The sequence below is a fragment of the Eupeodes corollae genome, chromosome 2 (assembly GCF_945859685.1).
Source record: "Eupeodes corollae chromosome 2, idEupCoro1.1, whole genome shotgun sequence".
In the NCBI taxonomy this organism is placed as follows: Eukaryota; Metazoa; Arthropoda; class Insecta; order Diptera; family Syrphidae; genus Eupeodes; species Eupeodes corollae.
In genome coordinates, this window is record NC_079148.1 from 88,278,160 (window position 1) to 88,305,303 (window position 27,144).

Here is a 27,144-nt window from a genome sequence, read left to right on the forward strand (position 1 = left end):
ATAAAAAGAATCTACAAATCCATGAAAGTATCTGTACGATACGTATAGAGATTTGAAAAGATGTGATGAGGATGTTGATGGGGGAATAAGGGGCAAAGTCCGATTTGTTGAACCGAACTCGACAATTACAAACAAATAAATAAGCTCAAAACATCAGGCAAAAGATTGGGATGGATAGGAAAGACCTATGTGCTCTCGGTCTTGATCCGGACGCGATCATAGTTGGTCTGGATTTGCTTTCTAAATGATAAAAAGTAAATTATATATTTTAGGGTAAGATCAAGAGATGCTGGAGGTGCCTGCGCGAAAGGTGCAGTTCTAATCGTTAAAGTAGCATCGTCAGCTTATTTAGCTCCCCAATAACCAAGGATTTGATATTTTATCTTCTTAGGTGCATTATCCATACCAAAATAGACATAGATGCAGTATTATGCTTCTACAGTACAACTTCAGTAAACTTAACAACAGTTGCATTCCACATGACACATTCACAGGAAGTGTCGAGAGTAAAAGTCATTAGGACAGACTTTAAGTATAGACACATTTCTTTATTACAATATTATAGAAGAACTTGATTTCATAATCTTTCAAAAAGGTTATAGAATTTGTATATAATTTCTTAAATATCCCGATTAGAGATCTCCTACTATAATGTATTCCAACAATTAGTTGGTCTTGCCAGCTAAATTTTTATGAATGAATGTGTTTTTTTTTTTGGTTAAGTTGCTTTGTACACTCTTTGTGCACATACATATATGTATATTCTCCGTCATCGTCGTTTTTCGTATTTAAATGTAAAGTCTTGTTTTTTTGTTGTTGTTTTAACATTGCTCGATTTGAACAAAGATTCCTTTCTCACTCTTTTGCGTGCTTGTGTTATCTTCTTTCAAGGAATCATTATGAGCAGAGTACCCCAAACTAAAAATTGTGAATGGGCGCTCATTTTAAGTTCCCGGACGTCGAGTCGTCGCGTCGGTCAACGACGCCGCCGCGCCGTCAACGTTGCCGTTACATTTTTTTTAACATTTTTTTTTTTGAAATTTGTTTATTATTCTATTCAGCAGGAAGAAACGTTATCAGAACGATGTTTTTTTCAAAAGTGTTGTTATTATTAACTCACTCAATTTTATTTAGTTCAATATTTAAACGACTTATCGACTTGGATTATAAGGGACTCCTCTTTAAAAAGAGTGCTTTTGGAAAACACTTTGATTATGGTATATCCGTTTCATTGGTGTCATCACCAATGACGTATTCTGGTGGGAATTTTATTCAAATAAATAATAATACATTTTTGAGCAAAAACCAATATACGTTTAAAATTTAAAAACAAATTGGTGGCGCTACAACTCGTGAAGAGCCCGCGTAATATCAGAAGTGGAGGGGACCTTCAATTTTATACGACGAATTTGAAGGGATGATTTGGGAAGAAATGTTGATGGTATGTTCAAAGTGCACATCGCCGTCAATACATACCGCACTAATTATCAATGGCGGATCCAGGGGGGATCGTAGGGGTGATAACCCTCCCCCTTGAGAGGTTATTTTGTTTAAATTATCGTAGGAATTCAAAACTTATCGTATTGCGTTAATGGATATGACCCCCCTTTAAATATTTAGTTATTTATTTTATATAAATGTAAATGAAATTTGTATTTTACTGCTTTAAACTTTGTTGCTAATAACACTACTTTTCACTGAGGACTGGACCAAGTTTCGGAAGTCCAGCCCTATTTCAATCGTTCAGCACGGATTTATCAACTTTTAACATATGACATATGAACCTTAAAGTTCATACAGTTTGTAAGGCTTTGATTGAAGAAAAACCTGTGTGGAGGAGTTAATTTTACACATAATGCTTTATAGTTTGTTTATTTGCATGTTTGTGTACAAAAAATATAGTTTTGTTTTAATCAAATAAAAAAAATTGCACAAGGAGTAGGTAGCGTATTCTTGTATTCTTATGTGTTGCTGAACTATTCATTTCCTCATTGTTTAACACGAATCAAACTATCTCACTTGCACTTCATAAGAAACATCGAAACACCATTTGCATTTAAGAAAGTGCTGTCAAAGTTAACATTTTTAAATCTTGTTGTGTGGTGGAAAGACCACGAAGATTTATTTAATCTAAACTGAGATAAGCAAAACTTAAATATCTTTTCTATTGTTTTCTCTTGAAAAAATAAGCCCAGTAACAGATTGATTTTTTCGCCAATGAAAAAAACACATGATTCCAAATGCTCAACTACTCAACGAACACAGCCATCGAGATACAAATGCAATATCAATAGTACCAACATTTGAGAACGAAATCAAATAATATCCATTCGAGACTCGTATAAATATCAAAAACCCAGATTTTCCAACAAAACACGGGTATTGTAAGGTTTACTTAAAGTCTAATTTACTATTAAATACAAAAACTTTTAAGATCTTCAAGAGATTAAAGAAATGTACTTTTTCAAGTAAATTTGCTTTGGATTTCAAGAATATCAATTTGCCAAAAACAGCTAAAGTGACACTTTTGCTAAATTTATGGCTAACTGTAAAAACAAAATAAACGTTCCAAATCAATTAATTTAATATAAAAGCTTTAAATCTTTTGATAACCGAAAAGAAAAGAGATTCCGCAACGCGTAGTTTTTTTAAGTGCAACACTGAAGTTTCTTCTCAACTAATTTGTTAACCTTAATTTGTTTTTATTTATTTTATAGAAAAATTATGTGCTTATTTCCTTAAATTCAAGAACCAAACATTTTTCTGTGTACAATTTTGTTTTCTCTCTACAGTTGTTTTCATTCTTTTAGGATCAAAATATTTGTTTGGCTTTTAGCTTCAGTTCCCACCTACGAAAAAAATGAGATTAATAATAGATCCTCGAAAATTGAGTCCGAAAAAAGCAAACTTAACGATTAAAAATTAAGAGTTGTTTAAGAGTGATTTGACTAAATACAAATAAGTAATTTAAATAAATTAGGTGGCGTTAAGAACTAGGGCCTATTGGCTTACAACTCTCAACCATTCCCGTGTACGAGTAATGCCGTATCGAAACGCCTAATTTGAGAAAGCACTTTTCAAGACAAGAATTACTCTTGGAGAATTTGTCAATTCCTTGCAAGAGGCAGTACCCGTGAAAAAAACTTTATGTGGCATGGCAATAATTGAACCCAAGACCTGGCCTGATAGTCTTACGTACTACCTTTTCAGAAAAATTAGCAAACCTTGCGGTATTTATAAAATTTGGCAAGGACTAATGAAAACCATAATAGGGTCAGGTTGTAAAAACAAAGCCTTATGCCCATGATCTGCATTTCATTTATTGTGAATACACTTTGCGAAAGTGAATTTCAGTGTTCCCAATTCGTTATCGTGAATTGGATTTTCGAACTTGCAAATGGATGTTCTATATTTCGGTTTGTTCCATTTTTTTAACGCATGTAAATCACATTTTTTATAACTGTGAATTGATCTTTTATAGCTTCCTTCCTCTTGGAATCGGAGGATTGCAGCAAGTTTTTGAAATGAAGGAATCGATGAAGGTAAAAAGGATAAAAGATTCTAATTCTCTTAGAACACATAAAAAAGCGTCTTTGCTTAATCTAAAATTATCTTATTTATCAGAACATTTGTACATAATTTTCACATGCTTACATTGTGCCAGGCAAATCCAATATATTTGATTTGTCTTCTTATTTTTCTCTTGAATTCTTCTTCCTATTTTTACTTAAAATTGCCAATAATATTGCATCCATTCAAAACAGCAAAAAATTTACGTCAGAAACAAAATAAAAATGGATGATCCTACAGTTCTGACAGTTCGAAGCAATTTCGAAGTTTTCGATTTTAATTCGCTTTCTATCGAAATTCGGAACATGGGAGTTAAAGCCAAAAATCACAATTCAGTTTTTGTGTTTAAGTAGTAAACGTTGATGCCATTTGGCTTTTGCTTTTGTAAATTTGACTTTGGGTACGAGATTTCATATGTCCCTAAGCCTATATAATACACCTTCAATCATGCGTAGCAAGCAATATATGTATGTGTAATAAAAGAGTCTACTTGTGCGTTACTTTGTTTTCATTGGAAAATCTACTTTTGTAACAACAAAAATGCTAAACTATATACAATATACCATCTCTATTATGAATGGTAAGACCTTCTTCCTTAAGATGTCTTGATTTTTAACATGTGAGTAAATCTATTTGTAAGGTGCTTATGTACTTTGTTCCTTTTTGTTTTTAGTTTTATTTCTTACTTACTATAATAAATTTAGTATATTTCCTAATATTTTTCTTTGAAATTTTAGATCTTTGTCCAATGTTCCATTGAATCATTTTTGTCTTCCTGTTATTTTTGTATACCTACACTACAGGTCTAACAATTAAAATATAGCCAAAAATTCACTGGAAAAGACTTAACGGTCACAAATCTTTTAAATTAGGGATTACTTTTACGACCCAAACTCGAGTGTGCAAAAATCTTTTTTAAATAGATATGCACTGAAAGTCATCCTAAGAAATAGTAATAGTATTGAAATGAGTTTATGTATATATAATTTATGACAAAGATGAAAGTATTTCCAGGAAAAATGAATGGAAAATGCCTTTCTCTACACATTTCAAAAACAAATGTTAAAGAAATTAAAAATGATTCTCTTAATTTTGTTGAAACAAAACATTGCAGGTTTCATTCGTATAAAAATCATGTTGATATTATTCAAAACACACATTTTTTAAACACAATTATTTTAGGCGCATTTCAAATTGCGTTTCATAGATTTACAAACGTTCACTCAAACCGTAACAGTGAATACAACGGTATGAAGGTCTCCACCATCTAAATACTATTGATTAACTGTTTAAATCAACAGGAGTCAATAATAAGTCTGGAATGCATCCTTTTTAAAAGAAAAAAGCATTCCTTCTAGATAGCTTAAGGTTAATATCATACTCTTTCCTACTATGATCGTTTCGGTTTGACTAATATTTTAAGGACTAAAAGGGCACACACTAGAAGATTGGAGTAGAATGGTTGGGATACATAAGCATGAGTTTGAACTTGTGAATGTGTCGATTCCTCGACGTTCTCAGGAATAAGGACTGTCTTACGGCACATTATAGGGTATTTTGCATTTGGACCTACACCTACATCCATATAAAGTCCAGTTCACACAAAAACTGAAGCCAGCTGACCATTCACAATGTCGTAGATACGTCGAATGGGTACTTAAGCAACAGGCAGTGGACTGCGATTTTTCGACCAAAAATTTCTTCAGCGATGAAGCACATTTCTTACTCTGTGGGTATGTTAAAAAAAAAACAAAATTGTCCTATTTGGGGTTATGAGTATTCTCAAGTAATTGAGGAGATACCATTACATCCACAAAAAGTTACTTTTTGGTGCGCTCTTTGGTCCAGTGTTGCGATTGGACCTTACTCCTTCAAAAACAGCGATGGAACGTCTGTCGCCGTCAATTCGGAACTCTATGGTCCTATGATAACCAACTTATTTGTTGCCTGGTATTTAAGAATACGACTTAGAGAATATGTGATTTTAACAAGACGGTGCCACATGCCACACAACTCGTACGAATAGGGCTTTATTGCATTTCCTGACCGCGTAATTTCTCGTCGACCCGCCAAAATCATGCGATTTGACACTTAAAAATAAATAAATTAGGTGGCGCAACAGTCCATGAAGAACCAGGGCCTAGTGACTTACAACTCTCAACCTTTCCTGTGTGTGAATAATATTGTCAATGATGGAAGGGACAGTTTATATGGCGAATCTTTTTCATGACAAGAATTACTCTTGGAGGATTTGTCACTTCCTAGCAAGAGGCAGTACCCGTGAAAAAAGTTAGGTGGCGCAGGTAGGGATTGAACCCAAGACCCCTTTGCATGACAGACCAACGCACAAACCATCACGCTACGGATACTACGATTTGACACTGCTGTCCTTTTTTTGGGGCTACGCGAAAGACCAACTTCTTCGTCAAGTTATGGATAAGATACGGTGAAAAAAAGTGGTCGAAAATTACCTCAAAAGAATCGATACTTGCAACAATTCGCGGTGTTGTCATTTAAATGATGTAGTGTTCCACACATAATGTCAACGTTAAAGTTTTATATTAAAAAAGGAATATCTTGAAAGAAATATTGTACTTCAAAATGGATAACCCTGTATTTAAAATTTTTTGTCCGATAATTTTATAGTTTTATTTAATTTAACGTTCAATGTTTTTTGAATGAAATCCATGTCAAATTTGAAAAGATTAAAAATAATTCAGTTGATGGTTGAAATATTTTAATTTTCAGCAGGTACCTAAATCTTCCGTAAGGATTAACTTCATTTAGGTAGATTTAATTAGAACTTCGCTTAGGTAGAGTTAAAGAAGCCTCAGAACAAATAATATTTAAGCTATATTTCAGGCTGTGACATATTAAGTATTTGAAGAGAAAACCATGAATTCTTTGACTAATATAAGTCAAGGATACTTTTAAAGGGGATTATTCTTAAAAAGGATAATCATTTTTTGCCACAGGGTGTACATGTTGCAATACCCATATTCTTACTTGCATTTCAAACTGCACTACATAGTATTTTCAAAAAATAAAAAAAAAGAAAACAACAAATGTAAACATTAATTATTATTTATATTAGAACTAGTACCTATTGCAGATAAAATAAAAACATAACATTTGTACTACATCACCAATACAATATTATGTACATCTATCCATCTCATAAACAGACGAAAGGGAAGCCCACATAAAGCTATACTAACATCACACATAATACTTTTATTTAATATGTATATATGTATACAACAGTAAATATACGACCATCTCACTTTTACGTTATTTTTCTTTGCATTTCAAAAACACCGCCCGCATTTCTCTCTTATGTATATTTTTTGTTTTGTGAGGAATACAAATGCAATAGAGTGATTATTATTAGATTTGCAAAAATAAAACACACACCCACAAAACGTATTGGTATGTGTTTGAATTTGAATGTATTTGAAAGTGATCGTCAGAATGTACCTATATCTTTATTTTTTTTTAGGTAAAAAGTGACATTAGAAATAGAAATAACACCTACATGAACATCAGCACAGTAGGTAAAAACTCTTTAACAAGAAAAAAAAAAAGAATAATTAACTCACCGAAATCTTGACATTTTGCTGATATTTTTACTTTTCTCTTTTTTGAATAAAAAGTAATTATTCTTCTTCAATATAATAATTCCCACAGACTTTTGTTCTGTTCTTTTCAAATGTACCACCAACAACCGAGTTATTGTAAATGTATTTTTATTTTTGACAGATGTCAAATTATATAGGTACTTGGTATAGATTTTATAAAACTTTCTCTTATTTTGTTCACAATCAATTTTTGATATTAAACAGAAACAGGGACACTTAACAAAAAATCAAAAAAACAAAGTGACATAAATGAGTGTACATGTAGATTGAACTATTAAAACATTTCCTTGGACTTTTTTACAGTTTTTTTCTTAATTACACTTAATCTAATTTGTTACGAAATTTCAATAAATTTAATTTTATTGGCAAGTAGGTACTCTTAGACGACACTATGATGAAGAGAAATTAAAAAAAAAAATATTTTCATTCCCTTTTCACAACGAAATTGTTTTTATTTTGTTTTAATTAAAGATGACACAAGAAAAGGAATTTAATAATTGAATATGATTCACATTTTATTTTTCTTCTCTCTATTCGGTTCGGTTATCTATGACGTTCTGTGCAGTGCAGAAGAAAATTAGGAATCACGACTGACAGCAGAGTTGTAACACTACTGAACATGAGAGCAATGTACCTCTAAGCACAAATAATTCTCTTCCGTCACACTCGCGTCGCAGCGCAGCTCGCAGGTAGAAAAGAAGAAGTAATTAAGAAATAAAACGGTAAAAGGTAATAATATTACTGTGATGTATGGAAAAATAGAGAGGGAGATAATATATTTGCTTGAGTTTGAGTCGGATTGTAGTGTAATCGAGGTGTAACACGTCTATGTGCGATGATAACTGACAAGAGTGACAATACAATCAGCAACAACAATAACAAAAACGATCCCAAGAATGAATGAATTATAAAATAAGACGAAAAGAAAACGAACGCAAAGGAAAATTCACTGACATTAAATTATATCGGATTAGCATAAGCTTATCTCGTTATCACTTGAAAACGCACGACAATACAAAAAAAAGCTGATAAAATAAAAACGGTCGTTTACTGGTATGAAAAATATGCTATTTCCGCTTTCATCCCCAAACAAAGAATTACCGATTTACTTTCCGCGCACAACTGATAGGCACACCGATTCCAATTTACCAAATCAAACTGAAAATGAAAAAGATGCGTGATCTATTCTCGATTCGACGTCGCGTCGTCGTCGTCGTCGACCCAATCGCAATCGAACGAAACGCGTAATATACTCTTTTGTTATTCGCAAGCTTTAGAAGTCTGGTCTGGTCTGACTCTGGCCCGTCAGCCCGTGCATTAAATATATGAACGTATAATTCTAGGGACAAATATAACAAAATGAAAAAAAAACAAGTTCAAAATTAGTGTCGCGATATTTCGCACACAGATAAAACAAAACAATACTCTCTCCTCGTGTGTACCTACATGAAAATCCGCAAAATAAGTTTTTTAGATTTAATTTTTCATTGAAAATAACAAAATAACCGAAACTATGCACATTTTTGAATGTCTTCTTATTTTGATTTTTGACAGTAAGGGTATAGTAACATTATTTTGTTTTGGATATTTGACAATTCGTCGATTAATTATGTCTTTACACACAAAAACAAGTATTTCAATTTTTTTTATTAATTTATGCACACCACAATAAATATTCAGTCCGGAAGCTCGAAAGCAACCAAAAAGCTAAAAAACATTACCAAATGTAGAATAATGTTTCTTTTTGTTGTTATTGCAATAATTGAACGCAACAAAAATTTGAAAGAACAATGTTTTTTGAATGTTGTTTCGATACAAAAACAATTTATGTAAACAAAACGAAATCAGTATGAATTCAATTCAACACGCTGGCGCTAAGCTACTGGCTGTTTAATGCCGCGATTAATTACAAAATAAGCTACCACCGACTTTAGTAGTGAACAAACTAAGCTAAACTAAAAATTCATCCAAATGCCAATATAGAAGTGACCCAACGATATGTTCCGCAACAAGAACTTCCTTTGCAACATTCATTTTGAACTTGAGAAAACAACATAAAAGCGACTGGACGTGACCGGGCCGGTAAAAATTTCTCACTTTGTCAAAGCACAGAAGCAAAGAGATAAAAGAAAAACAATATTTTTTAAAGAAATAAATAAAAAGACAACAGAATTTATTTTCTGGTGAAATGCTTAACGATTTGTTGATGAGATTGTTAGGCAATTTATTGGAAGAGATGGCACTGGCATAATATAAGAAACAATGTATCGGAGTTTGCATCCATTGAGGTATTTTTAAGAGTTTCAATTGTGTAGCAACTTTCTGAGCTCTTATAAACTTTCCAAAGGAAGAGTCGATAAATTTGGATTTTAAAGAGAAAAGATCAGTGTTTCCACTTTTATACGTTAAAATGACAATCCTATTTATCTTCTTTCTCTTTTAAATTTTTACATTTCGTTTTAAATACCCGCTCTCGGTGTCGAAATTTCACTAGAAGGTTATAACAGATATGTGCATTTCATTCTAATTTCTTCTACGTTAAAACAGCTGTCATTTTTATCTATTCATAATGTGTCAGGTTTAGGAAAACTTTTAAAAACCAAATGGTTAATATGTACGTTCTTTTTAGAGCTTGATGATTCTATATAACCCCTTTGTGCGTTAAACCTATAGTACTATAATCATGGGTCTTAATTGGGCCGACCACCTTGGGGCTAAGGCGATTCATGCACATAAAACTTTCAACGCCACATTGACGCTAAGGTGAACCTAAAACACAAACAGCTCTATGATAATACTATAGCTTTTGTATACAATGAAGGCACTTTTTTAATTTTCAAAATATTTGGCATGTTTTAAAATACCCCAAAAAGACTTTTGTTGTAGTACCCGTGGAATGATGTTAGTGCGTTGGACTGTCATGTGAGAGGTCTTGGGTTCGATCCCTGCCTGTGCCACCTAAAGTTTTTTTTCAAGGGTACTGCCTCTTGCGAGGAATTGACAAATTCTCCAAAGTAATTCTTGTCATGAAAAGGTGTTTTCTCAAATTAGCCGTCCAGATTCGGCATATAACAGGACTGTTGCGCCACCTAATTTATTTTATTTGAAGAGACTTTTTTCTAAAGAAACAACAAAGAAACAATTCTTCAAAGATTCAGAAATTTTAGCAAATAAATTGATTGAAATGTTAAAAAGAATAAGGATATAATTATCCGAACAGCTCAAATTTGATTACTCAAAAAAAAAAATATTCATACAAATCTATTTGATATTTTTTTCTTATAAAATTTTAAATTGTTAAATAATTTTTAATATTTATAATAAGAAATAATTTCTTATTGGGTGGGCTCCTTTGAATACTCCATCACATTAATTTGTCCCAATCAAAACGATCGAGATAATTAATTGGTTTAAACAAATGCGCATGTCCATCAAATTTAAATACTTAAAAACAACAAACAATCTAGCAATACAAAAAAGTATCGCCAAAATTTAAGAGGAAATTTAAGAGTATTTTTTTGAGAACAATAATCTAGTTTTATATTAAAAAGAAGAAACATTTGAGTATTTTGTTGTCAGATAATGAATAGAAACAAATAAACCACCATTTTGAATAATGTTGACAAAAGTAAAGATAATGTTTTTCTTACAACTTGTATTTGTATATAGTGTGGACGAGTGACTATAAAATTTTGTTTCAGTTGGAAAGTTCATTCAAGTTTAAAAGTTCATTTTTTGAAGGCAAGATGCAATGTTGTTTCATTCTTTAATAAATATGCCTTTGCAACTTTTTATTTCTAGATTCTTTCTTGATACCAATTTCACATTTGTGTTTTCTTATGGATTAGTATAGTGCAGAGTTGGTTAATAATGATTACTTTTTTTTATTACTTTTTTAATTTATTTAAACTTTCATTTAAATTACAAGTAATTAGTTCAATTAAAATTAATTGTAATTGAAAAAGAAACAAACATTTACATTACCTGTAATTGTAATTCAATTGCAAATTACATTTTATTGAAAATACTAATGAGTTATTATTATTCAATTGCAAATTACATATAATTGAAAATGAGTTATTGCAAGTAATTAAAGAAAAATGCGGTGTTAACTACATTTAAGGTAATTGATTTGATGAATTTTAATTCATTACAAGCCTTTTTATTAATTAATAACAATAAAAAAAGTAAATAAAAATTAAACAATAAAACAAAATTCGATTCAAAATATATTTAAACGGATCTTAGTTTCGTCGCGATCTCTAATTAAATAGTGCGAAGCCTTTTACTTGGCTGATATATTTCAATTTTTTATACGTAGAACTTTTATTATTAAAACAAAAAACAACTTCATAATAAATAATATAAATTTAAATATTATTTATAAAAATGGAAACTAAACTATTGGCAAAACAGTTGGTTAGCCTTCAACAGGACTTAAATTTTAAAGTTAGCGTCATTGGAGTTTTGTCGCCGATGAGAAGCAACAAGAGAAAAAAGCCTCTCAACGGGTGCTATGATGAAGATGTATTCGACCTGTCAAACACTTTTGACACTACTGGATATTTTCTCAAGTTGTTGCATAAAAAGGAATCTTTACTATTATTTGTATTATTATCTTTTTTTTTTTAAATTAAATTAATGTAATGTTGTCAATTACATTTAAAAGTAATGGAAAAAAGTCGATTTTCAAATGACTGCGTAAGGAAGATGAGATAATTTACAACTTCTATTTCCCACATTTGGGGAAGTATATCGGTCATAACTTGAGTGATATTGTGGCTCGATTTTCCACCCTCATGGGAGTACATATGTTTATCGTCCAAGTTATGATTTTCAATCGCGCACGACATGTTCAATTGCTGCGGATCATATCGTCAGCAATGCTGATGAACTTGCAACAGCAATATTTTCGACTGAAACCACGAAATGAATGATCATATAAATGTAATTTTTCTATAATGCAAATATTAGCTTTTGGCTAAACATTTATGCAAATATTGAAAAGATATGCATCACAATTAGGTCTCAATATTTTTAAAAATAAGACTTTTAAGTTTTAAAATTAAGTGACTTAAGTCGTTGTTTATTTTTTGAAATACATGATGGAGGAAGCCGTTTGAAGCCTTTCTTGTTATTTTATATTTAAATTGACGGGAATTGTCTCCTTCTTTCATGGTGCAGCGTATCCACATGCTCAACAATATAATTTCTACCAAACACCAGAAGGTAATAAAAAGAAATTAAAAAAAATAAACAAAAATTATCCATGCAACATGAAAACATCATGCGTGCGCTTTCTTATAACAGAATACAGAAACTTGTCTGAGGAATAACATACCCATGGTTCTTCCCCATTCGCGACTCCCGACTACGGACTCCCGATTCCCGATTCCCGACTGCCGATTCCCGGGTGCGTGCACTTTTTGGGCTAATGTGCAACAGCCAAAAATTTAAAAAAGGGAACCATCAGGCTGTTTGCTTTGTTATTTTTTTTTATTTTTATTTTTCATTCGAGTTACTGCAACCTGCCTTTCATGGTAGTTGCGCGCGCGCGCACTACCTTATAGTTAAACAAAAAACCTGAAAGACACTATTTAACTAAATGACCGGTGAATTAGGGCATTGAACTTCCGAAAAATATATTGTTATAAAATTCGGCTGAATTAAAAAAAAAAACACACACATGATAGCAATTTCGGCCGTTGGGCCTCTTTTGAGTACACCTTCACACTTTTTACAGTTTATACTTTTCAAGCATATGTTGTAATTAAAGACTTTTTGTCTCTGGTCAAATTTGAAATTATGATTAAAATTTGAATTAATTTCTGTGGTACTTATTTGATTCGAATGTCATGGTAATGACTTTTATATCTATACGAATATGTTGGGTATACTCCAAATAAGGATTAGGGCTGAAGGAGGGGCTATAATGATGAAGTTTAATCAACAATTTAAAAAAAAAAAGATATAAGAAGTGTTCTTTTATTACATTTATCAAAATGTATGGACTGTTAACAAGGATTGTTTTTATAGCTTTTGGATTACCTTGTCATTAAATGGTTATTATAAGTTCAATTCAATCAGGGGTTACCAGTAAACCATCAAGGAAATTAACGCAGCTAAATTTTAATACTCTTACTTTTATGTCATAACACATGAACTTTGAACGTACACAACTTAACTTTATGGTCTACAAACAAAAAGCAATTCAAGGAATTTCGATGATTTAGATAACCTGACAATGAAAACTGCTACTTTACTCTGTTGTTCCTTTAAAATAAATTAAAAAGTCAGTCAATTTTTAACAAGGTTATTACATATGGGTTGGGTCTGCTCACCCATTTCGGTATATTTGCTTAGAATGTCGAATTGACTCAGCAATTGAAGGTGCTGATATTCCTTATTATAATCGCTTCTAATTTTAGTCCTTAAAGCAGTTTATCTAGCCGGATAAAGTTATTAGGAAATTGTTAAAGAGCCAACACATCCAAAGAGAGAGGAAATGAGGCTGGGAACAACGTTTGTAAAAGGTGGGCCTTAGAAAGCCATTAATATTATACAAGCAATCCGTGAGCCATCGAGATTCTACTCAAAAATAAAATTACGATATGGTAGAGCAGTCGAAGTCGTCTATCTGTATTCACTCCTACAACTTCAAGCTTCGAAATTGAGGTTTCAAGCAGATTTACATTAAGCGTTTTTTTTTTTAATTTTAGTTTAAGACCAATAACAACAATACGAGTTCCCTTTATAATATTTTTGGTCAAAAATGGAAAAGTCGATTTTTATGAAAAACAGTTCGATATGTTTTTATTAAACTTATGTAAAATGTTTGCCTTAATTTGGATTGTTTCCATATACAAAATTGCTTGAGAACCAATTGAAAGGTTGAAATAATTTTTGTTTCTGAACAATCTGTTGTTTTTTTTCATAATGATTCATAATGATTAGACATAGTTCGAGCAATCAGGAAAGAAGGATAGGATTAGAAAGGAGAAACCGATGCACATTGGTTTTGAATGTCTGCACATTGTAATGAGTGGGTAAAAGCATTCCAAATTCGTGTAGTGCGGCTAAAGAAAGAATATCTGTACTAAACAATACGTCCGAAAATGGGCTCAAGGGTTAACTGATGGGCATTCCTAGAAGTTCGGGTATTACGGTCGAATTATTTAAGGGGAGAAATGCAACTGGCTATTTTTCTAGAGCATTATTTATAAAATTAACGATGCATTGGGCTTTTTTTCAAATGCTAACCCAAAGACTCAAGTACGTTATTGGGACACTTGTCCAAATATGAGATTTATACTCGAGTTTGGGACGAATAAAAGCTTACTAAATTATGGCCAGATTAGAGGGGGTAAAGAACTTCTTACATCGTCGGAGAAAACCTAAAAACTTAGTAGCATTTTTGGCGGTGTCACATATGTAATCACTCCACAATGAGTGGTTTGGGATTTGCACATACCTATAGAACTGAAAGCTATTTATTCTCCTCGATGCAAGTACCATCCATGGATAGTGTCATTGGGGAGGTCAACGCCTTTGCGACAGTAGACAATATTTTTTTTAGATTTTTTAATCCCTGTTGGTATTTTTAAGACAAACTATTGCAGGTAACTTTTTAAATCTTAAAATATATGTGGCTCAAAATCACCATGGTTGAAAATTTCAAAATTGGTTTATACTGTTTTAAAATGTGTAAATTAATAAACTTTGACAGGGCAGCGCACAGAATTCTATCGTTGATTAGAAATATTTTTTAGTATTAAAAAAAAAACTATATGATATTGAAAAGTAAAAGTATGCATCATAAATCAAATAGAAACTATATTGCTATCGTTTTGTAAAGAATTTGTGTGGAAATATGTCTTCAAACGTGAAGAAACTCACATTTTGTAATTCCTTAGTCGTTCGTTGGTCGCGGTGATGTGAATACTGCTTTAAGCATCTTGCACATGATATTTTGAATTTTCTTTCACATGAGCTTTATTTCTTTTCGCAGACACCGACGAATTGTCAATTAATAATTATCCTTTTCAACAGCCAAAACAAGGGTGGTATAAATTTGAGGTTAAGTTGAACGCGAACAATTTATTCGTTGCAATGTGGATGACAGTTTGACAGTTCGTAGCAACCACACTGCGATTCGTTACTACCAAATTGCTTTTACAAGATTTTCTTGTTTTACAGAACAAAATGAAAATTTTATTATCCTTAAATAATTGTCAATTGATTTTTTATAATTTAAATGTATTTTTGTTTGAAATTGACTTTTTGAAATGTGTAAAATCACGTTTGTTCGACCATTCGTTGTTCGCTCTCATGCGCAAGGCCCTTAAGACGTTACTTTCTGGTCAAAAAATTTTATTTTTGTATGCAAGGAAATAAACTTTCCTATTAAAGCTTCATGCTTCGAAATATATATGAAAGTGTTCTTCTCCTCAAGCCCATGAACACCAAGAATAAAAGAATACCAAAGGCAAAAGTACATTTGTCTTAAAATTTCTTGACAAACTAAATTTTAAATCCGTTTGATTTATAATCCAATTAGCCATTTACATATAAAACGACAGGCAGCTTATCTTCTCAAATCGGTATTTAAAACTATCCCCAATCAAAAATTAAAAAAAAAAACGAAAAAATTAAAAACCACAGAAAAAAAACCTTTCGAAATTCGACCCAATTTTCAAACGAGCGCGAATTCCTATTTTTGTATGGGTAATTCTATCCAGGATTGAATATTTAGAACACAATCAGAGGGATCTATACTGCTTAGGTACATACGAGTACATACTTATGCATCGTATATGGGACGATTCGGTTTCAAGAATTCAAACCATAGAATCGCACCGAATTCGCCGCACCACCTCCCTCTTGCCATTCGGTAGGTATATGAAATTATTTGCGTGTTGCGCCCGCGCTTAACAGCATCACTAATAACTCAGGTGAGGATTTTTTCCAGGAAAAAAACACACTTAATCGGTGCTCCTACTAGGAATGATATAGGCTACCTGGTGGATATACATACATATATATGTATGCATATATATATATGGGTTTGGGTATTATCAAGAAAATTCGGTTCTCAATGAACGTAAATATATATGTGTGCGCAAACCACACATACACCTTGATTTTTAACACACATACATGCAAAGTATTTCTGCTTTATTATAGAATGCGTGTCGGCATAATGCCCAAATTTTCAAAGTGATTGTCGTGTTTTTTTTTTTTTCCAAATATAAGCCCATTTGGTTCCCATTCTTTTAGTTGTTTCGTCCTCATCCTCAATCCCTTTCTTGATTTCTTGAGCGGCGATAAGTACCTATGAGGTTTATATTTTATTTTATTTTATTTTACTTAGCCGTTCCGGCTTGAATTTGGTGTTAAAATGAAGGTTAGGTAGGTTAGGTACCTAACCTACCTCTAAAAACCAAACACACACAACCAGATCAAAGAATAGAATAATAAATTTGAGGCTGTGTTAGAGGGTAAAACACGGAGAGCTCAAAGATTTAAGAAGCTGTATTGAGAAGCAGATTCTTAGATAATTTTTCTGAGACGTGGCGGTGCACATTGGGGTCAATTAAATCGAGATTAGGCAAAAAATTGTAAACTTGTAAGAAAATTATTCACCATTGTAATGAGTTAATTAACTTATATTCCTTTTTCTATATATAATTCTTTTTAACAAAGAATACATTAAGAACGTTTTAAGCAAATAAAGTAAATATATCACAAATATGGTTCATTTGGAAAACAAAACTAAAACAGGATATTTTATAAATAATAAGTAAGTAAGTGTTGTTAATGTATAACTAAGGTTCTTTAAGATTTAAATGAAATTTGACCTTCGAATAGAAAGGATAAATTGGGGAGGAACAGTCGTAAGCTTTACTTATACTTACTTGAATGTTATACGAAATTATGTGAACATTTAAGCTACAAGTTAGAAACAGTTGTTTCAAAACTGACATTATTTACAATACAAATTAGGGCGTATTCATAAAAAATTACTAAAGTCGTGATTTCTTGATCTATAGTTTAAGGCTTGTTGGTGTAATAAACACAGCTCTTATTCATAAACAATTTTTTAGCTATGTTTAGTAAAACCCAAGGTTAAGGTTGTATTCTACTAGAATTATACTTCAAATGACAGGTCAAAGCAAAAAATTCTGCTAAATTTTCAAACTTGTTATTTAGTGCTGTCATTTCTCAAATTGGATGCATAAAATAATAATAATATAAAATAAATGTGACTGTTTGTTTCTTTATCCAAACAATATCATTGGTAGAAAATCATTTTCGTTTTCTTAGTGGCATATTTTGCAGATCACCAAATAACTCAAACTCCTATAAGATATCCATATCTTCTTCAATTGCGATATCAATCGACATTTTTCTGGACTGCAAGTTTACGTAAAATGTATTTTATATAATTTACTTTTTCAATTCACAAACAAAAATCAAGTATGACATTTGTCTGTGATAATAACAACTTAAACACAGAAATTCCTTTGTTTATAGTTAAACCACAGGTTCAGTCCTAAACTTAGGTTTAAATTTATTTTTAAGTAGCCTTAACTCTGGACTACTTAATAACAACGTAGCAAGAGTTTAGCAAATATCTATGAATATGCCCCATTAAGTTTACGATGAAATAATAATTATTCTTTTTCTTACTTGTAAAAACAAAATATTGTGATCGCAGAGAAATAACGAAAACACTCTATAGTATAATAAAGAAGCGAAATCTCGGTAGCCTTTTATTTTGCTTACAAGCTAACAGCAATGTGAACAAATAAGTTTTTAGAGTTCAAAAGGTAAGAGGGGTTTTTGATATTCGTATAAAGAGTTTTTGATGAATTTTAAAATAGACACGATATCTATATCAAAAAATTCCAGTATCAACAAATTTCGACAACGGCTTTATTTCAAATAGTTTTTTATATTTCTTTCGTTTACTTTCCAGTTTTTGAATTCGTCTAAAACTTTGGATTTCTACATTACTCAAACCGACATTTCTAATTTTAGACTTTTGGTTATAAGTGAGGGAAATCATGAATCAGGAAGTGTCTATGCACATCATTACTGCAGTACATTTTAAGACTTGTAACAATATGAAAAGTACTTGAAAATGTACTTGGAAGTACCACGGTACCCGGTTAAATATACTTAAGAAGTACTTGAATTTATTGGAGTACCCGGTACTTGTACGGGTATCGGTACTCATACTTGAAAATTTACAAGTCATATCAGGTACATCCCTGACAACAGTACTCGCATACACTCGGTTGAGAGTTGTAGTCACTAGGCCCTAGTTCTCAACGGACCGTTTCGCCACCAAATTTATTTTGTATCAGGGACAGAGATTTTTTCTTCAGCCACACTACACCAATGTAGAATGCTTTACTTGGCCCAAATTATTATCCCACGTATTTTTCGGTTCATAAGGTAGAGTTTTTAGAAAAGAACATTGATGAAATCTAACACTTTCATCTAAAAATCGTACACAAAAGGTCTGCGTCTATCCTTAAATGGATTACATAAAAAGTAAGAGCATGATTTGTTTTAATTTAAATCAAAATAACCCACTTGTTGATGATATTACTAAAACACCTCAAATTGTACGCATACTCTGATTAAAGATATTCTACTGTATATAAATTCTAAATTTCAAATGTTTTATCTAAAATGGATGGATGTTGCCCGATGCTGAAGCTGATGTGGATTTCCCCAATTTCTGCTTCATCTACTCCAGTATTTTGTCGATGATGCATCCGAGCAGGTAATAGGTTATGTAGGTAAGTTCTTCGGGTCTTACTATGTCGTGGGACACATTAGGTAAGTGCTTCGCGCTCGATGCGAACAAGAAACAAAATCCAAATCCAAATCCAAAATCTCCTTTGCTTCCTTTTTTCCCTGCTCAGCTCATAGCGAGCGCTGCTGTCCCTTTCAGTATGGGAAGCGCCTTCTATGCTAGTATATGTTTTTAAATACAAGTTTTATTGAAAAATGGCAGTGTGTGCGTGCGTGTGGCAGATTGTGGAAGCGTTTTGCTTAGAAAATACCTGGCGACGGAGTGGCGATCAGAAAAAAAAGGAATATGCATTTTGAAATTTTATTTTTTGTATGCTTGCCTGGTTGACTGCTGTTTGTGCAAACACCTCTTCTTTTATGGGATTAACGTTGTTTTTTTTTTATTTAATTTTAATTTTTTTTTCATCCCGTGGAGATTTCCGAGAATTTTACAAAACGGGACTTGGAACCTTGATAATGTGTTTTGAGGTGTTCTTATGTTTTTTTGTTTTGTTGGGTTTCTTGTACATTCCTTTGGTTTGATTTGCTTTTACTTCATCGTTTTCGGCGTTCTTTGAATGTTAATTCTTTTTCTTACTTTTTTTGTTGTTGTTATTATGTTTTATTTTATTTGTTATTGATAAAGTTTCTTATTTAAGAAATTCGTTTGGGTTTTATTTGTATTCCAACGATGGATGATACGTGGTGCTGTACAGAAAGTATGTTTCAACGTGGTGTCCAGGTTCATGAATGAGAGTGTTACATGATGCAGATTATTTGATTGGAATATTTTTTTGCGTGGCAATTCCAAATGGATCATAAACAAATACCAACTAATTTTTTTCTCTAAAACATTGACGTATTGTCAAAATATGTTTCAAATCCTTACTTTCTCAAAAATAATGAATAGGATATGGTTAGTCATGACATGATACAACGCTTCGTGTTCATATATACCACCATCTTTATTGGAAGAAGAAAAGACATTTGATAATCAACCTATCAAAAATTTAGTAGTTGAGAAATATAAGTCTTAGGTTAGCACATTCAAATTATCCTGCACAAGGTTCTCAGATAATCCGCTTGCCATGTCCAATAATTGACTCAGCAATTAAGACCATCCGCTTCTTTGTCGCTTTGCAGTTTAGGCTTTAGATCAGCTTTATTTGGAAAACAATTTTCGTTTGGTGGCTACATTGACAAACAATATTGTAGAGAATCCAATGGTTTTGAGAATAGAGCGTTTAGGTGTATGATGGGAATGACATCCGGATTTTTTTATTTAATGAAATTGAAAACATTGATTTGGACAAGAACTGATTCATAGAGGATGGCGCTTTATGTTAATGTCAAAATCATGTTATTAGCCGTCTCGTGGTGATGTTAATTTGCTTCCTCGGAGCTACAATTTAATTTTTTTGGACATATTTTTACGAAGAACCACGAAGGACCGATGCTATGCCAAAAATCCGGGAGGGCTTCTAGCACTTTAGACCAATATCAACCTAAACATTGGGCAGGTTCATCCAACATAAGGGACTTCGTTTGCAGTCAACTTCATTCTTGAACTCACATTTTGACCAAGGCAACCAGTTAGTTTATCAAGCGTCAAGAATTTAAAATTCAGAACTTTACTTCGCAAATCTCTACTTTAAAAAAGTACCAACAAAATTACTGTATTTATAACACTCCTCAGGCAAATATAATTTGTATTTAGTATTGTAAAGAAATATTAGTCATTTCTTTTCCAAATTGACAAGGAACCCTTTTGCAGAAAGCATTAAATAAAATTTGGCAGAAAAGAAATAAATCATAGAGTAATAAAGTTCAGCTTTTAGTTGAATGAAAAACATTATCAACTGTTATTATGATAGAAGCAGACTTGACTTGATAGTCAGGGAAATTTGTCTTGACTAAATTTTCAGTCAACTTTCCATTAAAGTTGCCTTAATTGGAAGTCAATTTTTTGGCAGCTGGCCAATCAGATACTAGAAACTTGCCTACCAGTAGAGTTACGCGGCCCATAGACACCATACTTGTGATGGTTTGCAGAAATGTGTGCTGATTGTGGTCTGAAGTAGACACCGATTTGTGGTGTCACACACGGAGCGAGTAAAATCAAAAGTTTTTGATTTGTCTGCATCTCGATCATTGTGATGTGTATGCAGATGCGAGCGCACAATTACTATATGCAATTTCATCTGAATCGTTGTTGAGTGTAGTGCGTCGCAAGTTGTTTCAATAAAAGCTTCAAGAGTCAAAGTCACTCATTCTGAATTGTCCTCTTTGGGATCTTTCTCACAATCAATGTGTTTACGATTAAGTTTCGGGTGTCAGTACACCGGTGTGCACAAAAGTGCGGTTTCTACGGGTCGCTTTAGCCAAACTTAAACGACCGAGGCGTTGTGTTCCAAGTATGGAATTTATGGTTTGATCTTAAAATACCATTTTGGAAATTTTGTATTTGACCCACCCTTTACAACCGTTCTACCTTATTTAATGTTATTTTCACTACAAAGTTGAACGTATAGGTTTTTTTTAAATTCTAGCAAATCATGCTTTAAATATTCGCGCAACAAAATAATTCCCTAATTTCATGCACATAACATATTACTATGTACAAACGTATTATGTGCAATGTTAGGTTAACATACATATCCTGTCAATCAAATGAGCATCGCTACTATGTTTTTGTTTGCTAATTTACATAATCGATGGGAAATAGATATCATAAATATTTTCTCATTTCTTTAAGGCTTTTTTACGAGTGCTGCACCTCTTCGACCTACTTGTTCTAACAATCAGGAGCATCTTTTTATTTTTTAAAAAGAATGGAACGTAAAAGAACGTAGTTAGGTTTGCTGAAAATGTAGCAAAACATCATTTGCTTTTCAACACACAACAATAAGCATATATACGAAAAAGTGATATTTTTGTATACAAATTCCCTTAGAATTTAACTGAATAATCCATGTTGACAAGAGGAGTATCCTTTGAATTATATAATATTATGTATCTACAGATGTAGGTATAGAGGGGGGTGATCTTGTATAAGATGATGCTCACCACCAGCACGTACGAATTGAAGATACAAATTTTTTCTGTTCATATAATATATAGTTGGAAAAGGGTTAGAAGTAAAACAGCATGGACATTCAGAACTAGTTCGATCTTAATCTCCAGCATCTTTATTGCCATTGCCATTTCCATACACTTGGTCTTGAATCTTTGGAGATTTTTTTCAGTCAGCATATTAAGCTTGTAAGACCTTCTTTCTAATAACCATCAACTTCAGCAGCCCTAAACCAAATATCTTGCTAAAGAGATATCATATTCCAACCCTTATCAAAGTGTAAGAATGTTTTCAAATAAAAGGATCTACTGAATGAAGTTCTATCTTTTGCTATGGTACTAAACAAAGATACATTTTATATCTATGCGTATAGGTTTGTACATATATTGAATAACAGCAAGTTACATGTATCGAGAGTAAAATGAAGGGGTGAGCGCCTGAGTATAGATATAATAGTTAAACGTTAACGTGAATAAAGATAATCGCGATCGCGAGTGAATCTTAGGCTCAACGATACTTGAGATTTGAGGAGCAGAGGGTGAGCCACAGTGAGCTGCCTAATAAATTTTCTTTACGAAAATTAGCTCATTTTAGCAAAGTTATTTCTCGCTTTAGTTCCTTTTTTGTATCAAATTAGAAAAAAAAATAATAAAATAATAAACAACATTATATAATATGTAAGTGTGTTCAAAACTGGATATCTTATGATTGGAAAAGAGTAGCGTTTAGAATTGTTAGCGAATTATTTTGCAATAAATTTGATATGAAGGGCTGAAGCTTCTGGTATAAATACCTTGCATGGCTACAGAATCAAAAAGAATGGGTGGATGGATAGATGGATGATAAGCTTTCTTCTCCTAAACACTTAATGGGATCTTAAGATACAGAAAGATCGTAGTTCGGTGTATTGAGGAAGAAAAGAAATGTTTCATAGGTTGAAATAAGACTCTTCTCGACGAAGAAGTGTTTCAGTTGTTGAGTGAAAGTGTTCATTCTGCATTCTGTAGCTTACTTTAAAAATATATTTTAAGGTGATCGATATGAGATCCTAGAATTCTTTCAAATTGTATGTTTTTTTTATACCTATTCGTTATATTTTCCGCGATAAAGAGGAAAGATGTTAACGTCAATCGTGTTAAATCAAACATGAAAAAGAGTAAACAAATTAATTATTCAAAAGAATATGGAATAATAGTAGTTTCCTGTCAATGACAGTTGTGTTTACTCGATAATTGTTTCTCTTTCTTAGTGTAATTAAATGTAAAAGAGCTTTGATACCTTTTTATTTCTTTGTCCTTTCTTTCAATTTTTCATGTTTTAATATTAGAATATAAAGCTAGAATAATCTGTTGCATTTAATTCTGTTGCCAAAACATTTTTAAATTGTCATTATTCCATAATTATTAATTTGAGATCATTTAAATTAAAAAAAATTAATTGTTTCCCGGTGATCAAGCTCAATGCAATGTAAGACAAAACGTTCAGGGTTAGTACTAAATTGAACTCTCTTTTTAATATTTAAACGACGAGTATTCAAAAATGTATCAATTCAACGGAAACCAAATTTCATGAGAATTGTTTTGATTTTGTTCTTTATATTAAGAACAACCTTTACCGAAATCAAAGTTTTTGTATTCTTAGTAAGTACTTGAAAGGAAAGATGCAAATAACTCACATTAATTGTCTAAATTACCTTAAGTTTTCCAAGTATTTAAAAAATCCATTTAAGGAAGACCTAACGTACTTTGAATTCACTTAAGAACTGGGACTTAAAATTTTTGGTATAATGGTTAGTGCGTTGGACTGTCATGCCAGAGTCCCTGGGTTAAATGCCTGCTTATGCCATCGGGTTCACGGATACTGCCTCTTCCGAGGAATTGACAAATCCTCCAAGAGTAATTCTTGTCATCAAAAGTGTTCCTTAAATTAGTCGTTTGGATTCGGCTTTAAGTTTAAAGTAAAAGTTGGTCACCTCCATCCATGGCAACAGTACTAGCACACAGGAATGGTTGAGAGTTGTAATTCACCTAGTGCCTAGTTCTAAACGGACTGTTACACCTCATAATTGTTGTTGTGTTGTTAATGCTTCAAAAGAATGCTAGGACCAAAATTGAATGCAAAGTCTTCAAATGAATGCACGACCTCATAAAATAACCTTTATTGATTGCAATATTCTAAGTCGAAATTACTTACTTATGTAAGTCAGTGCAATTCTAAGCAGTATTGAATAAATGATTTATAATGATTGCATCCACAAAAGACTGCATTCTTTTACAAGCCTGTTGTCTTTACCCTAAATTCCACTTCCGCATGCAATAAAGCTTACAAAAAAACACTAATTTTTGTTTTTCCCGTCAGAGATACAAGTAGACAATAATATAGGAAAAGTCAAAATGAAATGTTACTTAAACTGTAACCGAGTTTGAGAATAGAGATGATTAAGTAAAAATAATTGAAAACCACAACAAGAAACAGTAATCAAAGAACTTTTGAAAAAAATGATATTTCTTTCTCGGATCTCTGGTTTGTAGGCAGTATTTAAAAAATTGATTTTGTATGCACATAAGTTTCGAGAGTTCTATCAACAGTTCTCCATTTTCCGCTTTTTAAGTGAACTATTCTTGTCAATTCGGAATGTTATCAGTATGCTATTAGAATTTAAACATTCTAAGTCTTCAGGCCCTAGTTGGCACAGGACTCTTAGAATACCCTCCATACATAAGAATCCTGTATTCAAAAGAAAAACTTTCAATGACGTTCTAAAACTTATAACCTCATTACTTTAAGATCAAACATACCACTTTTTTATTTGACTTTTTTGAATGTAGACAAAATTTCTTTAAGAAGTTGTTCTATAGGGTAAATTAATACGCTTCTAAAATACACAATCATAAGCACTTAACTCTTTTGTAAAGTTTTAATTTTAATACCATGGCCTATCATAAACTTTTTAAGTTAATAGTTGTAATTACACATAAATCTTAACTCATCTTTTTCAGTATTGAGTTGAGCATTAGTAATTAAAGAACTAGGAAAATAAATTAATACAAAGCCAACAGGACGTTTTAAGATGCAAGACCCTTGCAGAAGATTTTAAGGCATTCAACTCCTAAAGCGACAACCAAAAACACGAATTTATCGATCTAATATTTCTTCAAAAATTTACTTTTAACAGGGTCTCATAATTTCAAATTCAAAATACAATTAAAAAAGCTTGTAAATGTTTTTCAACTGAAATGAAGTCTTTTTTTAACATTGGTTAAAAACTTTATTAGAAACTTTAAAAAAACAGTATTCCTTATATTATCATTTAATTTTTTTTAAACTAAAGCAACTACATAGAACAATTTTATCAAATAAGCAAAAGCTTTTTTTTAAATATATTATTATTTAGTCTACTATAACTACCCTTGGTTTTCTTTTGCAAAGAAAGTCTTTTCTTTTTATTCAACTTAAGTAATTAATGAAAGCTAAAGTCAGAATTAAACAGTAAAAAGATAGAAAGATAAGATGATTTTTTTTTCCCATGTTTAGAAGAAAATTGAGACCAGGTTTCAGAATCTATGCACATAATTGACAAATATTTGATACTTCATTGTCGTCTTTAAAACTTTATTGTCAATGGTTTCATTTTACGTTACTGCTTTTGTGCTGATGTTAGAAGTTAGAAAGCCTATAAACGGGAATAAAGTTTAACACTTTCAAAATGAACGAAATAAAATGCAGAAAAGATGCTTTTTGTTTTGGCTGAATCAAATTGAAATTAATTCAAGGCAATAGTTTGCATTGCAAGAAAGCACCAAGAAAGTCAGATATGAATGTGCAAATTGCAAGAGTGCAAATTGCAAGAGCCAATCCTGTTTAAGAATTGTATCGACTTCAAAGTTAAGTTAAACATTAATATTCAGTCTTTTAGAAAAACAAACATTTTATATCAACAAATTGAACAAATTTGTTGAAGTGATATTTTCTAGTGAACGATCAATTGATAAATAGATATAGAAAACTGTTCCTTTAAAACACACATCAATCTCAATCGAAATGTTTGTAACTATGTAAACCATGAAGTTCTTTAAAAAAAACAATCAAACATTTTAGGAGATGTTACTAAATGTCAATCGACTTTTGAATCGAACATAATTAACATTGGACAATTGTATTTTAGATTTGCAGAACCTTGTTCTTGGATTCAATTTCAAATTTAATGATTTGGTTGGTACCTTCTATAGATACCTTCCTATGGTCGAAACTTTATTTAAAAAATGAAAGCGAAAGGATTTTATTGTTTACAAACTAAATCCATGCAAAACTTTTTTTTTAAAGGTAGGTAGGTACATAGAAGTAAAATTAAATGGAAATTAAAAAAGAAAAGAGACAAAAAATCAGAAAGAAAAATATAAATAATTTGTACCTTATGGCGCCAGCACCTTCCATCTGCTGTCGATCTAAGGGTGGATCGAAAATCTGTTCACGATCCTCTTTGGATAGTTCCAAATCAGCAAATTGGTCTAATTCGGATGTCATTTTGTGTTTTTTTTTTAATTATTTTTTCGATTGTCTTTTATTTTTTTTTTTCAAAAATTTAAATAATTTCAAAACCGCTAAATTTTCACTTTTAATCTTAACTTTGAAAAACGAAATAAGTTTCCTTGTTATTTGATTTTTATGAACAAAAATTTATAAACAACTCTGAAGTGACACACTTATTTCTAATCTTCAACTCTTTAAATTGTATTGTTTCTTTTTTAATAAATATTTTCCTTTTTTTTAAATAACTTTTAGTAAACCAATTTTTATCAAACAAAAACTAGTATTAGGAATTTACAATATTATAATTTACAAATGAGCATTTATTTTGATGTTCATGTTGTTTTTATAAATTTAATTTTTTTTTAAACGTAAATTTCGAAAAAAATCTAAAATGAAACAAAAATAAAAAGAAAAATAGTTTATTATTGATTGATTGATACTTGGGCACAACTTGAATATTATTTAAAAAAATATAATAAAAAAACAAATGTTTAAATTTGAATTTAAATTTTTGATTTTTGTCACCAG

At 31.5% G+C, this 27,144-nt stretch overlaps 1 protein-coding gene across 7 annotated transcripts in view; it reads right to left on the reverse strand.

Annotated features, from left to right (window-relative positions):
- LOC129947963 (insulin-like growth factor 2 mRNA-binding protein 1) overlaps window positions 1–27,144 on the reverse strand; it is an 84,416-nt gene that overhangs the window by 26,486 nt on the left and 30,786 nt on the right. The window contains exons 1-2 of one of the 7 annotated variants that reach the window (XM_056058748.1): window positions 8,930–9,128; window positions 7,170–7,423 (exon numbers count right to left, since the gene is read on the reverse strand). The exons of 2 other annotated variants lie outside the window; for them this stretch is intronic. In XM_056058748.1, coding sequence (XP_055914723.1) covers window positions 7,170–7,183 — 14 coding nt within the window. In that variant the 5' untranslated portion in view covers window positions 7,184–7,423; window positions 8,930–9,128. Of the gene's footprint in view, window positions 1–7,169; window positions 9,129–26,497; window positions 26,654–27,144 lie in introns of those variants that run through there. 4 more of the 7 variants (XM_056058746.1, XM_056058744.1, XM_056058749.1 and 1 more) reach the window with 4 other exon arrangements.